The 17,248-nt window shown below is 41.9% G+C and overlaps 1 protein-coding gene across 7 annotated transcripts in view; it reads left to right on the top strand.

Moving 5' to 3' along the window:
* Positions 1 to 17,248, top strand: part of vps50 (VPS50 subunit of EARP/GARPII complex) — an 84,858-nt gene that overhangs the window by 39,718 nt on the left and 27,892 nt on the right. For 4 of the 7 annotated variants that reach the window (XR_012957676.1, XM_076106419.1, XM_076106420.1 and 1 more), the window contains exons 14-20: positions 6,528 to 6,619; positions 6,834 to 6,928; positions 8,348 to 8,446; positions 10,011 to 10,101; positions 10,910 to 11,095; positions 14,794 to 14,912; positions 16,273 to 16,379. Coding sequence is in view for 5 of the 7 variants with exons in the window: in XM_076106419.1 (XP_075962534.1) it covers positions 6,528 to 6,619; positions 6,834 to 6,928; positions 8,348 to 8,446; positions 10,011 to 10,101; positions 10,910 to 11,095; positions 14,794 to 14,912; positions 16,273 to 16,379 (789 nt within the window). In the remaining 2 variants the exon portion in view is untranslated. Of the gene's footprint in view, positions 1 to 215; positions 1,955 to 6,527; positions 6,620 to 6,833; positions 6,929 to 8,347; positions 8,447 to 10,010; positions 10,102 to 10,909; positions 11,096 to 11,972; positions 14,185 to 14,793; positions 14,913 to 16,272; positions 16,380 to 17,248 lie in introns of those variants that run through there. The other 3 variants (XM_076106423.1, XR_012957677.1, XM_076106424.1) reach the window with 3 other exon arrangements.

Below are 17,248 nucleotides of genomic sequence, written 5' to 3' on the forward strand. Positions count from 1 at the left end.
TCTGTTTTTAAGCTAATACAAACAGGACTTTCATGTCTAGCTGTTTCAGTTCACGAAGGTACCGTTTACAGATACAATGACAGACTTTTTCCACATTGTGTTGTTTTTTTAATGTCGTCCCCAGTGACATTCTTGACCTTCCGATATCATTCAGATCCCAAAACGTTGTGATTTTTGGAAAAGAAAAAGCAAGTAACTCATTCTTTTTTTTGTAGATTTTGTGCCGATGACAGTATAAAGTACACTGACTCTCCACTGGAAACTCCGTAAAGCTGCACTCAAGTTACGGCCCATTGAGAACAGCAAGATGACTGAACACCACATCTGTCCAAACCCAAAGCTTACGTCTGGATCAACAAGAAAAGTCTGACTTGTGTCTCAGCCTCTGTCCTTCCTGCCTTCAGTCAGCCAGATGTGAAAACACGAGCCGCGAGAAGCTCAGTTGTCGAGGCAATACATACTTTGTGGTTTAGCAGTAAGCTCCACAAGAAGTTCAATTTCTTACCGGTGTAAAAAAAAGTAAACCGTACTGGATTTGGTTTATAGCTCTTTGTGTCTTCCACCTCACCACTGTTTCATCATTCACCCTGCCAAAGACTTTGTCAGATATTAGCTGCAAATACAGACCTGTAAAATTAGCTGGTAGCTTCCTGCTGTGTGTTGAAAGGTAGCTCATTTCCATTTCCCATACTGTACAGAATTCATTAGGCGACGGGGATGAGGACCCAAAGATGTCCTGAATGGTTGGTGGCAGTCCTCTACGTCCTTCATGAGATGTGAGAGGACACACACCACATTACCTTTCACGAGGTCCATCTATCATCTCGCTATTTGATTGGCTGTCACCTCTGTGTAAAGGTGTCCCTGACCCTGCTTTTGTCCCGGCTTTTACCTTCCTCCCTCAGCTCTAATGTGTGTGCAGGGTCCATCAGACTAATGATTAACTGTGCAGGCTTTTTGTTTCATTTGTTGAGGAGTATGACCGCCGCAGGCAGGGACCTCCATCTCACACAAGAGGCCGTCAAAGTCTTAAGCGTCAGGCCCACTGAAGATCACTCCTCACGCACACGCACGCACGCACGCACGCACGCACCTCTCACCTCATTGAGAACGCAAAAAGAGCATTGCATTGAATTTAATCCTTTGGCCACCTCACATATCGAGCAGGTCAGTGTAATGTTTCAGTAATTAATTTTGTCACTTGATGAAAGGAAAGGTTATTTCAGGAAGGAATATGGGCCAGGGTCGTATCCCGACCTGACGGAATAGATTAAAACAGGTGTGTGTGTGTGTGTGTGTGTGTGTGTGTGTGTGTGTGTGTGTGTGTGTGTGTGTGTGTGTGTGTGTGTGTGTGTGTGTGTGTGTGTGTGTGTGTGTGTGTGTGTGTGTGTGTGTGTGTGTGTGTGTGTGTGTGTGTGTGTGTGAAAATATAAATGGCCAGTTTGTTCATCGGTTACATGTTCATACAGAGCATGGCCATACATTTTGAAATGTATGGCGGCTGTCTGCTCTGCTATGATAAAGAAAATAAATCAGTTTTCAGCAGTCGGGGTGGGAGTTGGCCTTCACGCCTGATTATTACTCAGTAGTAACATGCATATAAACTAAACTAGAGAGCGTGTTATGTGAATTATGTTCTGTTTCACTGACCTCCACCAGTACATATTGTAATTTAATTTTTTTGATAGACCTATTTCATCGTACTTTTCTATTCATGCTATTCATGTTCCACCGTGGCAAATCTGACTTGGCTCCAATCTAATTATTTTCTATATTTACAGATATACTTATAGATCATGTGTGAAAAGTAATTGGATTTATTTGCAAGCCCTTCAAATGCATCTCCAGTTCTGAAGTTACAACATTGTAACCAAGCCTTTCAACACATTACGGTGTGCATGTGAATTAAAAGAACACTGCACCAAATCAACACTGAATAAATACATCAAAAATGTATCGGGTTTAAAGTGTGATGGAATGTAATCCCTTGAAATTTAGTGGGGTTTGTTAACCATATGGTGCAGTGCGACAGGCCAATGCTTCCCAATAGTATTCAGTGTTTTAGCATTTTAAACATGTTTCAGACCGTGGTTACACTCGTCTATACAAAGCGACCTCTCTGATTGGATGCTCCAGATCGTATGTGTCCCCATATGTGTGTCCACACTTCAATGCGACCTGCCTGATGGGATACTGACTGGACATATTTCGCATCCAGCATCCAGTGCTGCTCTCGCCAAATGTTTTTGCTCTCACACACTCTCACTCCCACTTGTGCTCATTAAATGAGATCCAGAGATGTCAAGTTGACGTATCACAATTTCTCCCAAGCCCCTTTGTTCTTTTGGCTTTTTTGGGAGTGATGCAATTGTTTAAACTCGTTCTGTCCTTATTAACTCAAACCAATGTTATTAGGCTCTCAAGGACAGTGTTTGAAAACCAGTTTAAAGACTCTCTGAAATTCCCAGACATGTTTGATTAAACCCTGCCACGATGTCATGGCTATAACAGGACAGTATTGACTGTGGAGGTAATACTATGTGAGAGGATGACAATGGATTTAAAATGCGTCATGAGCAGACTCCCAGGGCAGGTCAGAATCCGAGACCATTTACTTCATATAAATACACACACCGAGGAAAACCCTGATGTGTCACACCCACTTCTGAATGTGATGATTGCAATCAGCCTTTGGGAGAAGAAGATAAACGTCTGTGATGTAGGTGGATAGGTTAGCCGCAATCTATTGTGAAAGAGCTCCTTTAAAACAACCGTTATGACTCCTGATACCCGGGTTCGTGTTTTAATGCACTCGTATGATTATTAACCAAAGTTGTCTTGAAACTGTCGGACTCTGAAACGAACACGTAAGCATATTAATAGCCTTTAGGATTATTTTGATTGCAAATTCAGTGAGATAAATGATGAGATAGATAATGAAGATTGCTGTACAAGGCATACATTTTATTATAAAAACTTCTTAAACTAGTTGTATTTGAAACCGAGGATTTATTCTTCAATTGACAGAATTTCTTTTCCTTGTTTAAATACAAAATAGTTTGAACTTAATGCTCGGCTAAGCTTCTTATTAACATTATTGCGGTGGACAATGGGAGGCATGGACCCATTAATGACATATATTAAGGGAACCCCACTGTGCCGAGCTATTGCAATACAATTTGACATGAGAACCTCTCTGGAGGATTCTTCTCCTCTTTGGTGTATTGAGCCTTCTGTCGGAATCTATAATACCGTCGGGCAGAGCCTCTCTTGCTGCTAATGGTATGCCTCAGAGTGCGATTAACACGGGTCCTGTGGGTAAAGTGGGGGTCTACATACAGACTGATGAAACGGAACAACACAGTGAGAAAACCGTGTGAGGCGAACTAGGCTGCATGCTGTAGGACAGGCACGTCGTCTTCCACTTGGTTTCTCAGAGATACGGTCAGCTGCTAGGGTTGGTAATGATTCATTGATGAGTCATGACGAAGAGCACTCAACCCATTTAGCATTGCACTTATATCGCTTTGTCAGACTCACAATGGACAGTTTATAAGCATTTCAATATGTTTTTTAAATGAAAATAATGATAAAACAAATATCGCAAATCATATCGCAATTGCAGCATCAGTCAAACTATTTGCAATTAGTCGTTTAGCCCTAAAATCAGTGCAGCAGAACCAGAGATGTCGTCTCTTTTATTCCACACCTCCTTCCTCATTAAAACCTGGTGCCTACATTACCCATGATGCAACTGGTCCGCAACCATTTCAGTCGTAGATTCGTGTTGCCTATGTAGCCTTGAGCTGCTAGCCTCAAGCGGAGTGGAGGAGCGGGCTGCAGAGGTAAACTCACTTCAGTCAAAACCCCAGCTCTGGTTTCATTTTTAAACTCCAACGCTGACTCAAGTGATGTCAATCCATCAGACTCCTCCCTCCCTGGGGAGCCACAAAAGGCTCTACACAGCTTTTATTCACATATGCAGTAGAACTCCCCCAAGACCGACTTTGATGTGTAAAATAGGTGGAGTTCTCCTTTTAAGAATGTGATTGAAAACTCCTACATTGATTAATAATGTACAAACTTAGCGACCCCTGCACACTGGCTCCATCAGCTAATATAAAGCTCTAAATGTATAATCCCAGGATTACGCTTACATATATTTGTGTTGCACTTAAACAACCTGCCTGTTCATTTATAAACGCGTCATATTGGCGAATGAAGCGCTTCTCTTTTTCCCCTCTATCCCCATAAAGTAATACCTTCACACACTTTGAGGTTCCTGAGGAGCTCTGATTAATCCAGGCTCACTGATCCCCACTTCTGTCTTTTGGTTTTTCAAACCTTTTAACCTCTTGAGATCGTTTTTGATCGTTTTTTCTTTATCTTACGACATCCAGTTGAGAAGGCTTTCTTCAACTCTTCCTGCCCTTTCTCTTGCTCTCCGTTACTATATTCACACAATTAGATATACTCAGTGTGTGGGTGTAAGAACGTTCATGTTTGGACTCTCTTTTAATGGATTGGATAGGTTACATTCGATATGACATTTTGCTATTAAGTAACATTCTTTGCCCTAAAAAGGGAAATAAGTGTTTATTTGTTATATAAACAGACTAAATGGCAAGAGAGCTATTCATGGACTCGCTCAGAAGACAAACACCTCACTTAGCGGGTTCTCTCTACAGTTGCTCTGTTTTGACTGCAGCTCGGAGATCTTTGAGTCAAGCCGAGTTAAATTATGTGTTTGTATGTTTTAGGCTTCAGGTCTTTCAACCATCTCACTGCTTCAGAATAAGAAAAACACTCCCCGTGATTCATGCCTGACTAATGTGTCTAACCATCGTCTGGTTCCATGGTGAATGAATGGCTGTGTGTGTGTGTGTTTGATCTCAAACAAAACGAGATCCACACGTATTCAGGCGGTGACACTTTTATGTTTTCTTCAGTGCTCTTGAGCGGCTCTTAAATTCTGTCCTCTTGAATGTCTTTCTCACCAATAATCTGATCTCCCGCCTGTGATTGGAGCACATGGAGATGGATTCAGTGTGTGGATTGTTTCGTTTGCCTGTAAATTATCACTCTTGTCCAGTATTTTAAAAGAATGCTTTTAACCAGAAGAGAGCAGTATATTTTAAAACAGATGCTGCAGCATTTTAAATGTTTTACTTTGGTTCTTGTTTAAAGGCTTGAGGAAGGTCTCACAGATCAAAACGTTTCCTTAAAAAGAGAAATACACTGTTTATGTGTAGCCTAACTGTGTGCAGACCTCCTTTGTGCTCTGCAGTTTAGTACTTTTTGTCTTGCGCCGGAGTGTCTCTCTGCCTGGATGTGCGCACACTTGGTCCTTCTTCTGAGGTTTTGGCTATCGGCCATGACCAGAGTTATTTGTTTCTCTCCGGCTGAGAAACTGTTGTGAATATGCTTTTGGACTTGTTATTTGTGTTTATTATATACCGCGCTGCACTGAATGTTGTTCATGAACGATTGAGTTGGAGGCTTCCAGCATATTTACTGCAAAAGCATCTTGGTGACACTAAATCCAAAAAGAGGAGCGTAGCCCTGTAGCTGTATAGCAGACTTTAAAACGTATATGTTCAATGTGTACGTTGTGGCATTTATTCATTTTAAAAGAGACTTCTATTAAGCCCAGTAACAAAAGAGAAGACTACAAAATCATTGACCCGTCACCAGGATGAGTCTCTCACATTTTTTAGTTTTTTAAGGTGGGGTTGAGAGCTCACAGGCTCACTGCTGCTGGCTTTCCCAGAGATCCACTTCAAACGGAGCGAGCCAGCAGCTTCAGTCTGATTGAAGCAATTCCCAGCCAGAGGAAAGTATTGCAGCTACTGTGACATTGTCGTGTCTGCTGCTCCACATGGTATTCTATCTGATCGGTGAGAAAACAACACAAAGTAGAGGACAGTGAGGTGATGGAGGAGGAACCACGTTCTCTGGAGATGTTGGTTTAATTTTCAGGCTGCCTGTCCTCAGCACCTTATGCAAGTGTCATCCGGTTTTGTCATATTGTCAGTCTTTGCTCTCTTGAGGGACTCTGTGCCCTACACTCCTGTCAAATGCTGGCTGACATCCACTTTTGGACAAAAAAAAAGTCTCACAGTATTCAGCCTACAGACTGTTTACATGGCCAAACTAACAATGAAGGACAATAGTCACACATTTCAGATCTGCAGATCAGCTATGTGATATTTCTCCTGTATTATAATATTACATTATTATTGCATCTGAGGAATCATATTTCATCATTATTAAAGAGATGTTTTTCATTTGCTTCTTCACCGGCTATAAGAATAGTCCTTTTTGGACTTTTGTTCGGATTCTGATCCAGTCTGCTCATCCAATCATTGTGCAGATGTCCGTTGAAATGAGTAAATTCAATTCTTTGAGTCATGCTCAAATGACACCGTCGAACAATAGATAAATGCAATGGATAAAGGGAAACTGAATTTCCTCAGTCTGGTTATCAGTTGTTAGTCGGTCTTTGTTCTGTCTTTGAATACCTCTAGATGGTGCCGCGGCAGCAGAGTCTGATGAGTCTGTGGTGGACCGCAGCTACGTGAAGAAGAAGCTGGAGCACGGACTGACACGGATCTGGCAGGTTGGAACGAATAGTGCTCTCTCTATCTCTCTCTCTCTCTCTCTCTCTCTCTCTCGCTCTCTCTCTCTAAGCATGACTCTTCATGTCGTTCCACAAGCTGCCATGTCTCTTCCAACAAGTCCGCTCCTAGCTTTGCTTTTCATTTATTTATTTTCTCTGATTTAAATTTTTTTTTTTGTCCAAATCACCGTGTGCCTCTCATTTCTGTCCTCAGGACGTCCAGTTGAAAGCGAAGGCCTACATCCTGGGGACTGACATGTCGAACTTCAAGTATGACGATTTCATAGTGGTGCTTGATGTCATCAGCAGGTACGCCGCAAGACCAGAGCAGCCAGCTCACCCTCGTTTCCTCTAATTGGTCTTCATCATCTTGCCGTTGCTGTCCGTCTCTCTGTCTCGTCTTTTTAAATCTTTTTTTCAGGTCGATATACTTTCACAAGCAGTCTCTCTCTCTCTCTCTTTCTTCTTTTTTTTCCTCAGTCACTTGCTCACTAACTGAATGAGATTATGCGAACACGCACAAACACACAAACACACAAACACAAAATCCTTTGTCCAATAAGAAAATGATCATTGGCTTTGTTGAAATTATAATGGCAGTAAGTCCAAACCCATTTAAAACATTACACTTTAATAATTACACTAACTCTGGTTATGATAATGTACTCCAGTGTGTTTTGCACTTCTATGGACAACAAATAGGAAGCGTACACACCCTTTGGTCGACCTGCGCGTTGCTCAGCTCGTTGCTGCTGCATGTGGGAGTGAAGCCTGTACTCGACTGGAACAAGTTTGTGGGTGGAGGGAAGAGAATCCAGGATATTATTGTTAATGTTTTCAAGTCCACCTGAAATGATGTGTATCTATCTGTGACATCCTATTGAATTGTTCTGTGAATTTGAGGACCTGTGACCCAAATCAAAACCCCCAAAAAGGAAATTTACATTTAGTGTTTGTTGATCTAATGGAGCCACTGTTTGCATGACTGTTGGTATCTGTGTACACACTGTAGATGAGATAATGTATCCAGCTACCTTAAAATGTCAAAATAGATTATTTTAGGTGGCTTACTTTAGATTCAGACACGTCCTTTTTCTTCAATACCACTGCTCACAAAACATTGTCTGTCCCTTGACTGGCAGTTTACAGTTTTACCAGAGCGAGTCTGTTTACATCGTGTCTGTGTGCCCCCGCTGGCCCAGCTGTCAGTCAAACACCTACACACACACACACACACACACACACACACACACACACACACACACACAGTGGTCTTCCTGGAGAGGCTTTCAGGCTAAAGGGCTGTTTTTGATCATTTAGAAAATCACTTTTACATTTTTTGACTGCAAAAGAAACCCACACAACATTTAAGGATGGTTTATGCAGAAGCACATATTATAAAGATACAGAGTGAAATGTATATATTTTGTGCAATAAACCCTTAAAATTACTACTTTATTGATTTACTCGTATAGATCAAATCATGACCTTTATCACGGTAGCCCTAACTTGTGGTGGTTGCATCATTGTAGGCATGTGCACCACAAATAAAGTAAATATCAATCGGAAGCCATCAAAGAGTCCACCACTACTCTCCTTACACTGGGTAATCTCACTACATGCTCCATCAGATAACTGCACCAGTGAGAAATCCCTTTGTCTTCTTTCTTTGCCCTTCATTTTGGTCTGTCGTTATGCGTTTCCTCATCCTTTAACCTTCTCTTTCAGGTTGATGCAGGTGGGCGAGGAGTTCTGCGGCAGCAAGTCAGAGGTCCTGCAGGAGTCTATCAAGCGCCAGAGTGTCAACTACTTTAAAAACTATCACAGGTGAGCTGTCTTTTGTTGCATCTGGATCGTCACCTGGATTGCGTAAAAATTGGACGTACCTTCTAATCTTTTCGTGACCCGATAGGTTTGATTGTGAGTGCATGGATCTGACGTGCAGTCCCCATATATATATATATATATATATATATATATATATATATATATTTTTGAAAGAAAGCCGCTGAGACGATGGTAGACAGCAGGTCGCTTGACAGAAACTTTTACACCCAATCACAACCTGGCTCTATTCCCAGCGCAGCCCTCTTCGGAGTAGATGTGTAATTACACGGTAACACTCACTGAGCTGGCAGCACATTTACCTCCTGATTATGTAACCCCCTGCCGACCACATGAATATGTATGCTTTCAAGCAGACAGCGACACATCATCAGATGTGATTTGCATTGATCAGTGTTATGATTAGCCATCAAGATACACTGAAAGGATTCTTGGATATCAGAATGCTAAACAACAAAAAGCTTCACTCCTTTGACACAAATTGTCAACGGAGGTAGACACGGAGGCATGATGGGATGCTGTGTGAATTGGAAGTGAAAAAGAGATTGTTAGAGGCGACAGTTCCAGGGAGAGAGAGAAGAAGATGAGGAGGCGAACACGAGACAGCATTGTGATGGCATATTATCAACGCCTCTAATGTGTCCACCAGCACATCTGCACTGGTGGCCGGCAGGCTTCCAGCGTGCATCATCTTACATTAGGTTTGATTCATTTTCCAGCCGGGTGTCATTCCCAAAGAGATTACCCATCAGTGAACTTTGACTGGCTGCTGCCTGTATTGGTCTGCCAGATGCCTGCAGTAACACACTCAGTCATCGGGGTGGGTGTGTTGTTGGCCTACGGGTGCAGAGGACAGAATGACATTGTCAGGGTTCAGACATGATAAGTATCTAAGAGCTGCGCCGTTGGTAATGTCTGCTTGTATTTTCCCCAACTCATTTTCTCCGATTGATTGAAATGTTTTCAAAGCTTTAATGTCCTTTTTAATTCTCGTTGCATTCCATTAGAGGAATATAACTGCAGCACAAGATGCCAGCATGCGCCAACAGGGACTGACTTTAAATGCATTTGATATCCCTTCTATATTTCTGTGCCACAAGGCTTCCCTGTCTCACGCCACCGTTCCTTATTCTGTCACTTCTCACACTTCAAACACCTTTAAGTAACACGGGCCACTGCAGTGTTCCACTGCTCTGACATTTCACACAGCGAGACCTGATATTGACCTACCATCAGGGTGGCTGTCTCGAGCTCTGACGACAGTTAACATGGAAACATGACACACACACACACACACACACACACACACACACACACACACACACACACACACACCTTCCTTTTCACTGTGTATCAGTGACCTTTGCAGGCTTTTTGATGTCGGCACACTTAATCTGGACTCTCGGATTGTAAACAGACCTGAATTCACTGCTGGTCAGCGATGGACACATGTTGACTTCTTCTTTTCCACTTCTTCTTTTCCACTTCTTCTTCTTCGTGCCTTACTCTATTCGCGTAACGTTTTCTCTTTCTCTCATCCCCTCAGGGCACGACTGGAAGAGCTGAGGATGTTTCTGGAAAATGAGACGTGGGAACTTTGCCCAGTGAAGTCTAACTTTAACATCGCCCAGCTCCATGTGAGTAAGAATCCCGTCACTGAGGAGAGAAAGGGAAGCACGGTAGCATTCATCCATCCTACGCTGTCTCTCGTCGCACGCACCCCCTGCTGTGAAATTTGCACAATGATATGAAACACAGGGGATCCTGCTCAATGGTGTATGTGTGTGCAAGTGTGTCAGCCTCCCATAGGAGGAGTAAAGTTCACTGCATGTTATATAACACAGATGAAGATAAAATGGCTGTAGTCCCTGTTGTTGTTGTTGGAACATTTTATTTCCCACACAGTTATAAAATAAACCCGTGAGTATCAGAGCTTAATGTTGATCACGTATCGATATCCAGTATCTCACGGACATATTCTATATAACCAACTCACATAAAAGATCCTTGTGCTTACAACATGTTCAGCTCACTTCACAGAAGAAGAAAGAAACAAATGGAAAGATAGAGCTGTCCCAAAGATAAATGGAGTTAATTCAAATTAGTTTATTTCAATTTCATGCATCTTGTTTTCCCTTTCACGTCTGTCTTGCTTGGGCACGTTTTGCAACAAACACACATGCCCAAGAATCCCTATAATAAAACCTATGCCTTGAGAATAGTGTGTGTATACATTACTGTTAGGCTAACAGGCAATGCCCGTTAACCCTTTAATCCCTGTTGGGCACCAACGTTGTGTAGTATTTTAACAGACTTTGTATGATAACATGATTTGATACTGGGCAAGTTCTGAAATGCTCAAGTCTTAAAAGATTAGGGTTCATCTACGCTACCAAACATGAAATCCATTTCTTGTCTGTCTCTGTCCCGTCTTCTCCAATCCAGGAGTTTAAATTCATGGGCCAGTGCCGCTCTCCGTCCGTTTCCCCGAGCAAACGGGCCGCGTCCTCGACCAGCGCGGCTCAGGACGAGCTCTCTCTGTTCCAGCAGTACCTTCAGGAGGGAAACCCCTTCGAGATGCATGCTGAGAACAAAGAGGAGGAGACGGAGGATGTGCTGGCATCGAACGGGGTAAGTGGAAACCGCAACCACCAAATCACGGTAATGAAGGGCATCACCAAACACGGTAATGAAGATCCAAGTTGATTAATCGGGACATAATCACTGTGGGTCATCGAGTTGTTTACAGCAGCCATCGAGCTGTCCTCACCAGGGCCATAACACACTACGTTCTGGTGTAGTGGTACAGAACGTGCATGATTGTTATAACACTTTGACACATGGTCTGACATGTCATATCAGCTGTTAAACAGCAAATTAACTCCTTGGGTAGATTCATTGGCAAAGCAAAAAATAAACTTAATATTAGAGCTGCATTTAATAATGTAGTCATGTTCGATGATTGTTTTGTGCCGCAACAAATTTAACACATTTTTCTTAGCAACATTTAGTACTATTGTGTAGTCTGCAGTGTAGTGTTTAGTATATATTAGAAACCTTTTTATTTCTGAGAAACGTATTTCTACTCTGTTTTGTGTTAAATATAAATAGGCAGCACTTTACGTTAAAATAAAAATGTTTCACTGCTTGGTAGTCTTTTTCTTTAAACAGCCTGTTTCACCGTTCATCCATCAGTGTGCTTTGTGCAACTGCATCTTCACACCCAGAGGAGCAGCCAAGCTTAATTTGTGAGCCTGTTGTCTTGTCCAACAACTGAAAGCAAGCTCTTCTGCTTGCCTGACGAATCTTAATCTGAAAACATAATGGGCATTGTCTGTACCATTATATTGAGCAACAACAACAACAGTGGCTCCTATTGTGTGGTTACACAATGCACGTCCTGCAGTATGTGCTGCACCGATACTGATGACCACCAGGACCACGGAAAAAAAAAAGTTTAAGTTTGAAAATACTTAGATGAATTCATTTCTCGTTTTTTTTCTATCAGATATTGGGCCGATGCTGACTCAAACATCGGTGACAATGCAACTATATACATTACATTTATTTATTTAATTAATTTTAACATCTTTAAGTGTTGACCAATTGTTGCTGCATTAAAAAGGTTTACACTTGAATTGCAGTTCCTGTTAATTTAGAAAAATGTTGACCAAGTTGCTGTTGCACGATTGATTATTCTAATAATAAATAACATTTCAATAAATATATCTATGTATTTATTTATTGCATTTTGTTTTACAGAGTTAGGAAAGCAATATTTAGGTCAGGCCTGATGTTGCCTTACACATAGAAGATGGATCCCAGTCACGTCCACACATTGAGGGATACAGCTTATTAATGAAACACTGGTATCGGATCAGTACCCAAAGCTCAGGAATCGCTATCGAGACAGAAAAAAGTTGGATCGGTGCATTCCTCGTACATGCATTTGCAAAGTACTGTTAGCAGCTACACTAGTCTTACGTCAAGACCCTCTTGTTCCTTGAGGAAAGTTTTCTTTGCCATCACACACAGCAGCATTGCCTCTCTGTAGCTGACAAATCCTTATTATTCGGCAGGCAACTGGAGCTCAAACACTCTGCCGGTCTTATGGTCTTGGTAAGCAGCACTACTGCTGTAGTAATAATAATAATAATAATAATAATAACATCTTTTGTGCATTACGACTGTCACTTCTCAGCTCCGATCACAGACTGATGTGACACCACAAGACGGAGAGAAGAAAACACACCTAATGTCTGTCAAGGCTTCTATTGGGTTCAACCAGATATCGAATGCATGAATACAGTGATCCAGAGAATATTAGTACTGTGGATGTTATACATTAGTGCTCCTCCTTTGACGAGCATAAAGTCAGAAATCACTTGGGTTGTTCCTTCAAGGCTTATTTGTTAAACAAAACAGTTTTCCTCTTCAAGGATGGGGAGAAGAAAGTACACAGGTGCCCTGACACCCACTTTTTATATGTGTGTATATATATATACAGTTGTGTGAAAAACTGTTTGCCCCCTTCCTGATTTCTTATTTTTTTTGCATGTTTGTCACACTTAAATGTTTCAGATCATCAAACAAATTTAAATATTAGACAAAGATAACACAAGTAAACACAAAATGCAGTTTTTAAATGAAGGTTTTTATTATTAAGGGGGGAAAAAATCCAAACCTACATGGCCCTGTGTGAAAAAGTGATTGCCCCCCCCCCCTGTTAAAACATAAATTAACTGTGGTTTATCACATCTTTGGAAAGCTGAGTTCAATTTATCTAGCCACACCCAGGCCTGATTACTGCCACACCTGTTCTCAATCAAGAAATCACTTAAATAAGACCTGCCTAACAAAGTGAGGTAGACCAAAAGATCCTCAAAAGCTAGACATCATGCTGCGATCCAAAGAAATTCAGCAACAAATGAGAAACAAAGTAATTGAGATCTATCAGTCTGGAAAAGGTTACAAAGCCATTTCTAAAGCTTTGGGACTCCAGCGAACCACAGTGAGAGCCATTATCCACAAATGGCGAAAACGTGGAACAGTGGTGAACCTTCCCAGGAGTGGCCAGCCGACCAAAATTACCCCAAGAGCGCAGCGACGACTCATCCAAGAGGTCACAAAAGACCCCAGAACAACATCCAAAGAAATTCTGCTGTCTACCAAAAAATCCTGCAGGAGAATGTCCGGCCATCTTTTCGTGACCTCAAGCTGAACCGCACTTTTCTGCAGCAGGAGAATGATCCAAAACACACCAGCAAGTCCACCTCTGAATGGCTTAAGAAAAACAAAATGAAGACTTTGGAGTGGCCTAGTCAAAGTCCCGACCTGAATCCGATTGAGATGCTGTGGCATGACCTTAAAAAGGCGGTTCATGCTCGAAAACCCTCCAATGTGGCTGATTTAAAACAATTCTGCAAAGATGAGTGGGCCAAAATTCCTCTACAGCGCTGTAAAAGACTCATTGCCAGTTATCGCAAACGCTTGATTCTAGTTGTTGCTGCTAAGGGTGGCCCAACCAGTTATTAGGTTTAGGGGGCAATCACTTTTTCACACAGGGCCATGTAGGTTTGGATTTTTTTTCCCCCTTAATAATAAAAACCTTCATTTAAAAACTGCATTTTGTGTTTACTTGTGTTATCTTTGTCTAATATTTAAATTTGTTTGATGATCTGAAACATTTAAGTGTGACAAACATGCAAAAAAATAAGAAATCAGGAAGGGGGCAAACACTTTTTCACACAACTGTGTGTATATATATATATATATATTTTTTTTTTTTCGTAACAGGCTCAACATCAAAAGCAATATCCAACATGTCGGGCTTGCAGAAGCCCTAGCTTCGCTCACTCTTTAAGCTTGTAATCCTTTCTAAATGGCTGCTGTGTTGCTTCAGCTTGCAGTAAAGGACAAAGACAATTTTGTCTTATTTCAGGGGAGCTTTACCCAGACTCTCTTCGGTGAGGTGAATTCATTTTCTGCCTTTCCTTCTCAAGCCAGTCATTTCATGGTTATGCACCCATTAGGGCTAAAAGATGGGGATAATTTAAGTTGATCATTTAATTACAGCTGTATGGTTTTGGTTTTACAGCGTTTTTTTTTGATGACACGATTTCGCATGGCATCATTTTGTTCACGCTTCGTCAACTCTTCCTCCTCTAACAACCGGTGATGTGTCAGCAAAGTTTCACAGCATGTTACAACGGTGTTTGACTTTTTTTATCCCTTCCACTCAGTTCATCCGTACGGCATTTCTTCTTTGCACTGCCCATTTGACCATTTTCCATTGACGTCCATCTGCTCTTTCTCTTCGCTAATTCAAGTACGAGTCAGACGAGCTGGAGAAGAGTGTGTACCAAGATTACGACAGTGACAGCGATGTCCCTGAGGAGCTCAAGCAGGACTATGTTGACGAGCAGACGGGTGATGCCCCCATCAAGAGGTCAGTTCCAATTCAAACTGTTTTACGCCACTCCGAAGACGCACAGCTCAGGGTATGACGTGTGAAGTTACGGTGGTCCATCAGATCTGCTCCTGGCTATTCTAAACTTATGAAAGTCAGTGAATGTACACAAAAAAGGAGTAACTCATGTTAATCACCGACGCAAAATAACATTAGATAATGAACTCTTTTTAACAAGGTTCTAAAAGGATGGGAAGTCGTGCATTACGCCACTTTTTATGCATTTAGCAATGATCATTTCCGCTCCCCTCTGCCTCACCCTGCTAAGTAGGCAGAAAGCTTGTATAAAGCGTTTTGTCTTCCCATGAAAAATTCTCTTTCTTCCCACCTCCGCCTACGTAATTGGCGACTTTTCAAAAAAATGAATCGCTGTTTAACAAAAGCAGAGGCAATCGTGCTTCTCTGCACCGTGTGTAAAAATCATTCAGCTCATTTAAATGAGAGTTTTGAATGCAACGTTTTGTATTTGTTTTTTGTTTTATAATCAGGGTGCATTTATTTCTAAGGATGATATAATTCAAGCAAACAATTACCGTCTTAACATGTTGCAGCTGTAATTATTCATGTCGTCTTCGTTTTTGTATTTTATAACCCTCCTTGTGCAGTTCATAATGTTTTTGTCTGCATGTGTATGCGATGGACTGAAATATTAAGAACCTGTGTGCGTACGTGTGTTTGTGCATATCTGAGAGCCGACACCCGATTTGCACAGGAAACTAAAATACTAACTACCATTACTTATTCAGTAGCTCCTCATTACAGAAGCACTGTTACAATAAGAGTTCCCTGTCATGTAATTCACAATGATTTATTAATGGTGTCTTAATGTTTGTGCTCAGTTCTCAGTCTCGTTATTTCACAGATCTGGCAGGCCTGATATTCATGCTTAAACACTCTCACCACATTCGATTTCCTGTTCTTTGTGTATTAACCTGCCGTTAGCCTATAGCCACTAAAATGCTAATTCCCCATTCTTATCAGCAGGAATCACTAATGGTTCATTATTGAATAGGTCGCACGGTCACATCCGGAAATTAGAAGGCCCGTGTAATGATTGCTGGCTAATATGGCTCGATGAGCAGTGTCAGGTTGTCTGCAGCTCCAGGATCACCGGTTCACAAACTCCACCGTCGTGGGTCCATCTGTGTCTCCTGCATTGTGTAATGGCTTCTGATTGATCAATTAGAAGACTCGGACCGGCACTGAGGTTTTTGAACCTGGCCGATCATTTCTGAGGATTAGTGATGTTAACATACAGTATATTACTGAGTCTCTCCTCTTCTCATGACTCTGCCCGACTCTCTCTCTCTCACCCCCCACACCCTGCACGCATCATCAGTGCGTCCCGAGAGACCATAAGAAGCAAGAAAAAGTCCGACTACAACCTTAATAAGACCAATGCACCGATTCTCACCAATACCACCCTCAATGTCATCCGGCTTGTCGGTAAGTCCTGAGCACACACACACACACACACACACAGACACAGACACAGACACACACACACACACACACACACACACACACACACAAACACACACATCCAGTACACACTCTACCACTTAGCCCTGCTTGAGAGCAGCACAGACATAGCCGCAGTGGGCTTCCTCTCTAACCTGCTGAGATATCTATTAATTCACCAATAAAGCAAGCAGCTCTTTGCAATCAGTGCACTCTGCTGTTCTCTGCTTGCTATCTGTGTGACTGAGCTGCACTAATAATTATTATCCTTCAACCTGAGCTCTGACCTTTTCGTTTTCCAAAGAGGTACGTCGGAACCCTTCCTTTGGCAAAGCGTGTTTCTCGGTGGTGTGACCTTCATAATGTGATTTCCGTGTGTCAGAAAGGAATTAGACGAGGCAATTATCTTTGCCGTGTGGTTTGTACGGATGTAAAAGTCTTCTGCCATTTCATTCATTTAATAATTGAGGATGATACAGATTTTCTGTCATTCCAACAAAAACCAGATCCTCCTACCAGCTGTTTTCATTTGAAGTGTCCTCTTTGTTTCCTTCTTCGGTGCGTACTTCACAACGTTCCGGGACACACCGTGCAGTACGAAATGGAATGTGTGTTCTCTTATTGGTGATATTGATTTAGAGCTGTGTGGCAAAACTGAGAGAAAAGCCTAAGTTTGAGTCCAAGCAATCACTTCTAATTCACTCTGTGCAGCTCTGTGATGAGTTAGATTGCTCCCTGAGTTCAAGAGAAAGAGTGTGAGAGAATAGTGCTGCCTCAGTGGCAATACCAGCTAGATTGAGTTTATTTCTTCTTTCTTTCCCCCACCATTCATCAGTTCTGAGTCAATGGTAACC

The sequence above is a fragment of the Anarhichas minor genome, unplaced genomic scaffold (genome assembly GCF_050575085.1).
Source record: "Anarhichas minor isolate MPS153535 unplaced genomic scaffold, ASM5057508v1 ptg000033l, whole genome shotgun sequence".
In the NCBI taxonomy this organism is placed as follows: domain Eukaryota; kingdom Metazoa; phylum Chordata; class Actinopteri; order Perciformes; family Anarhichadidae; genus Anarhichas; species Anarhichas minor.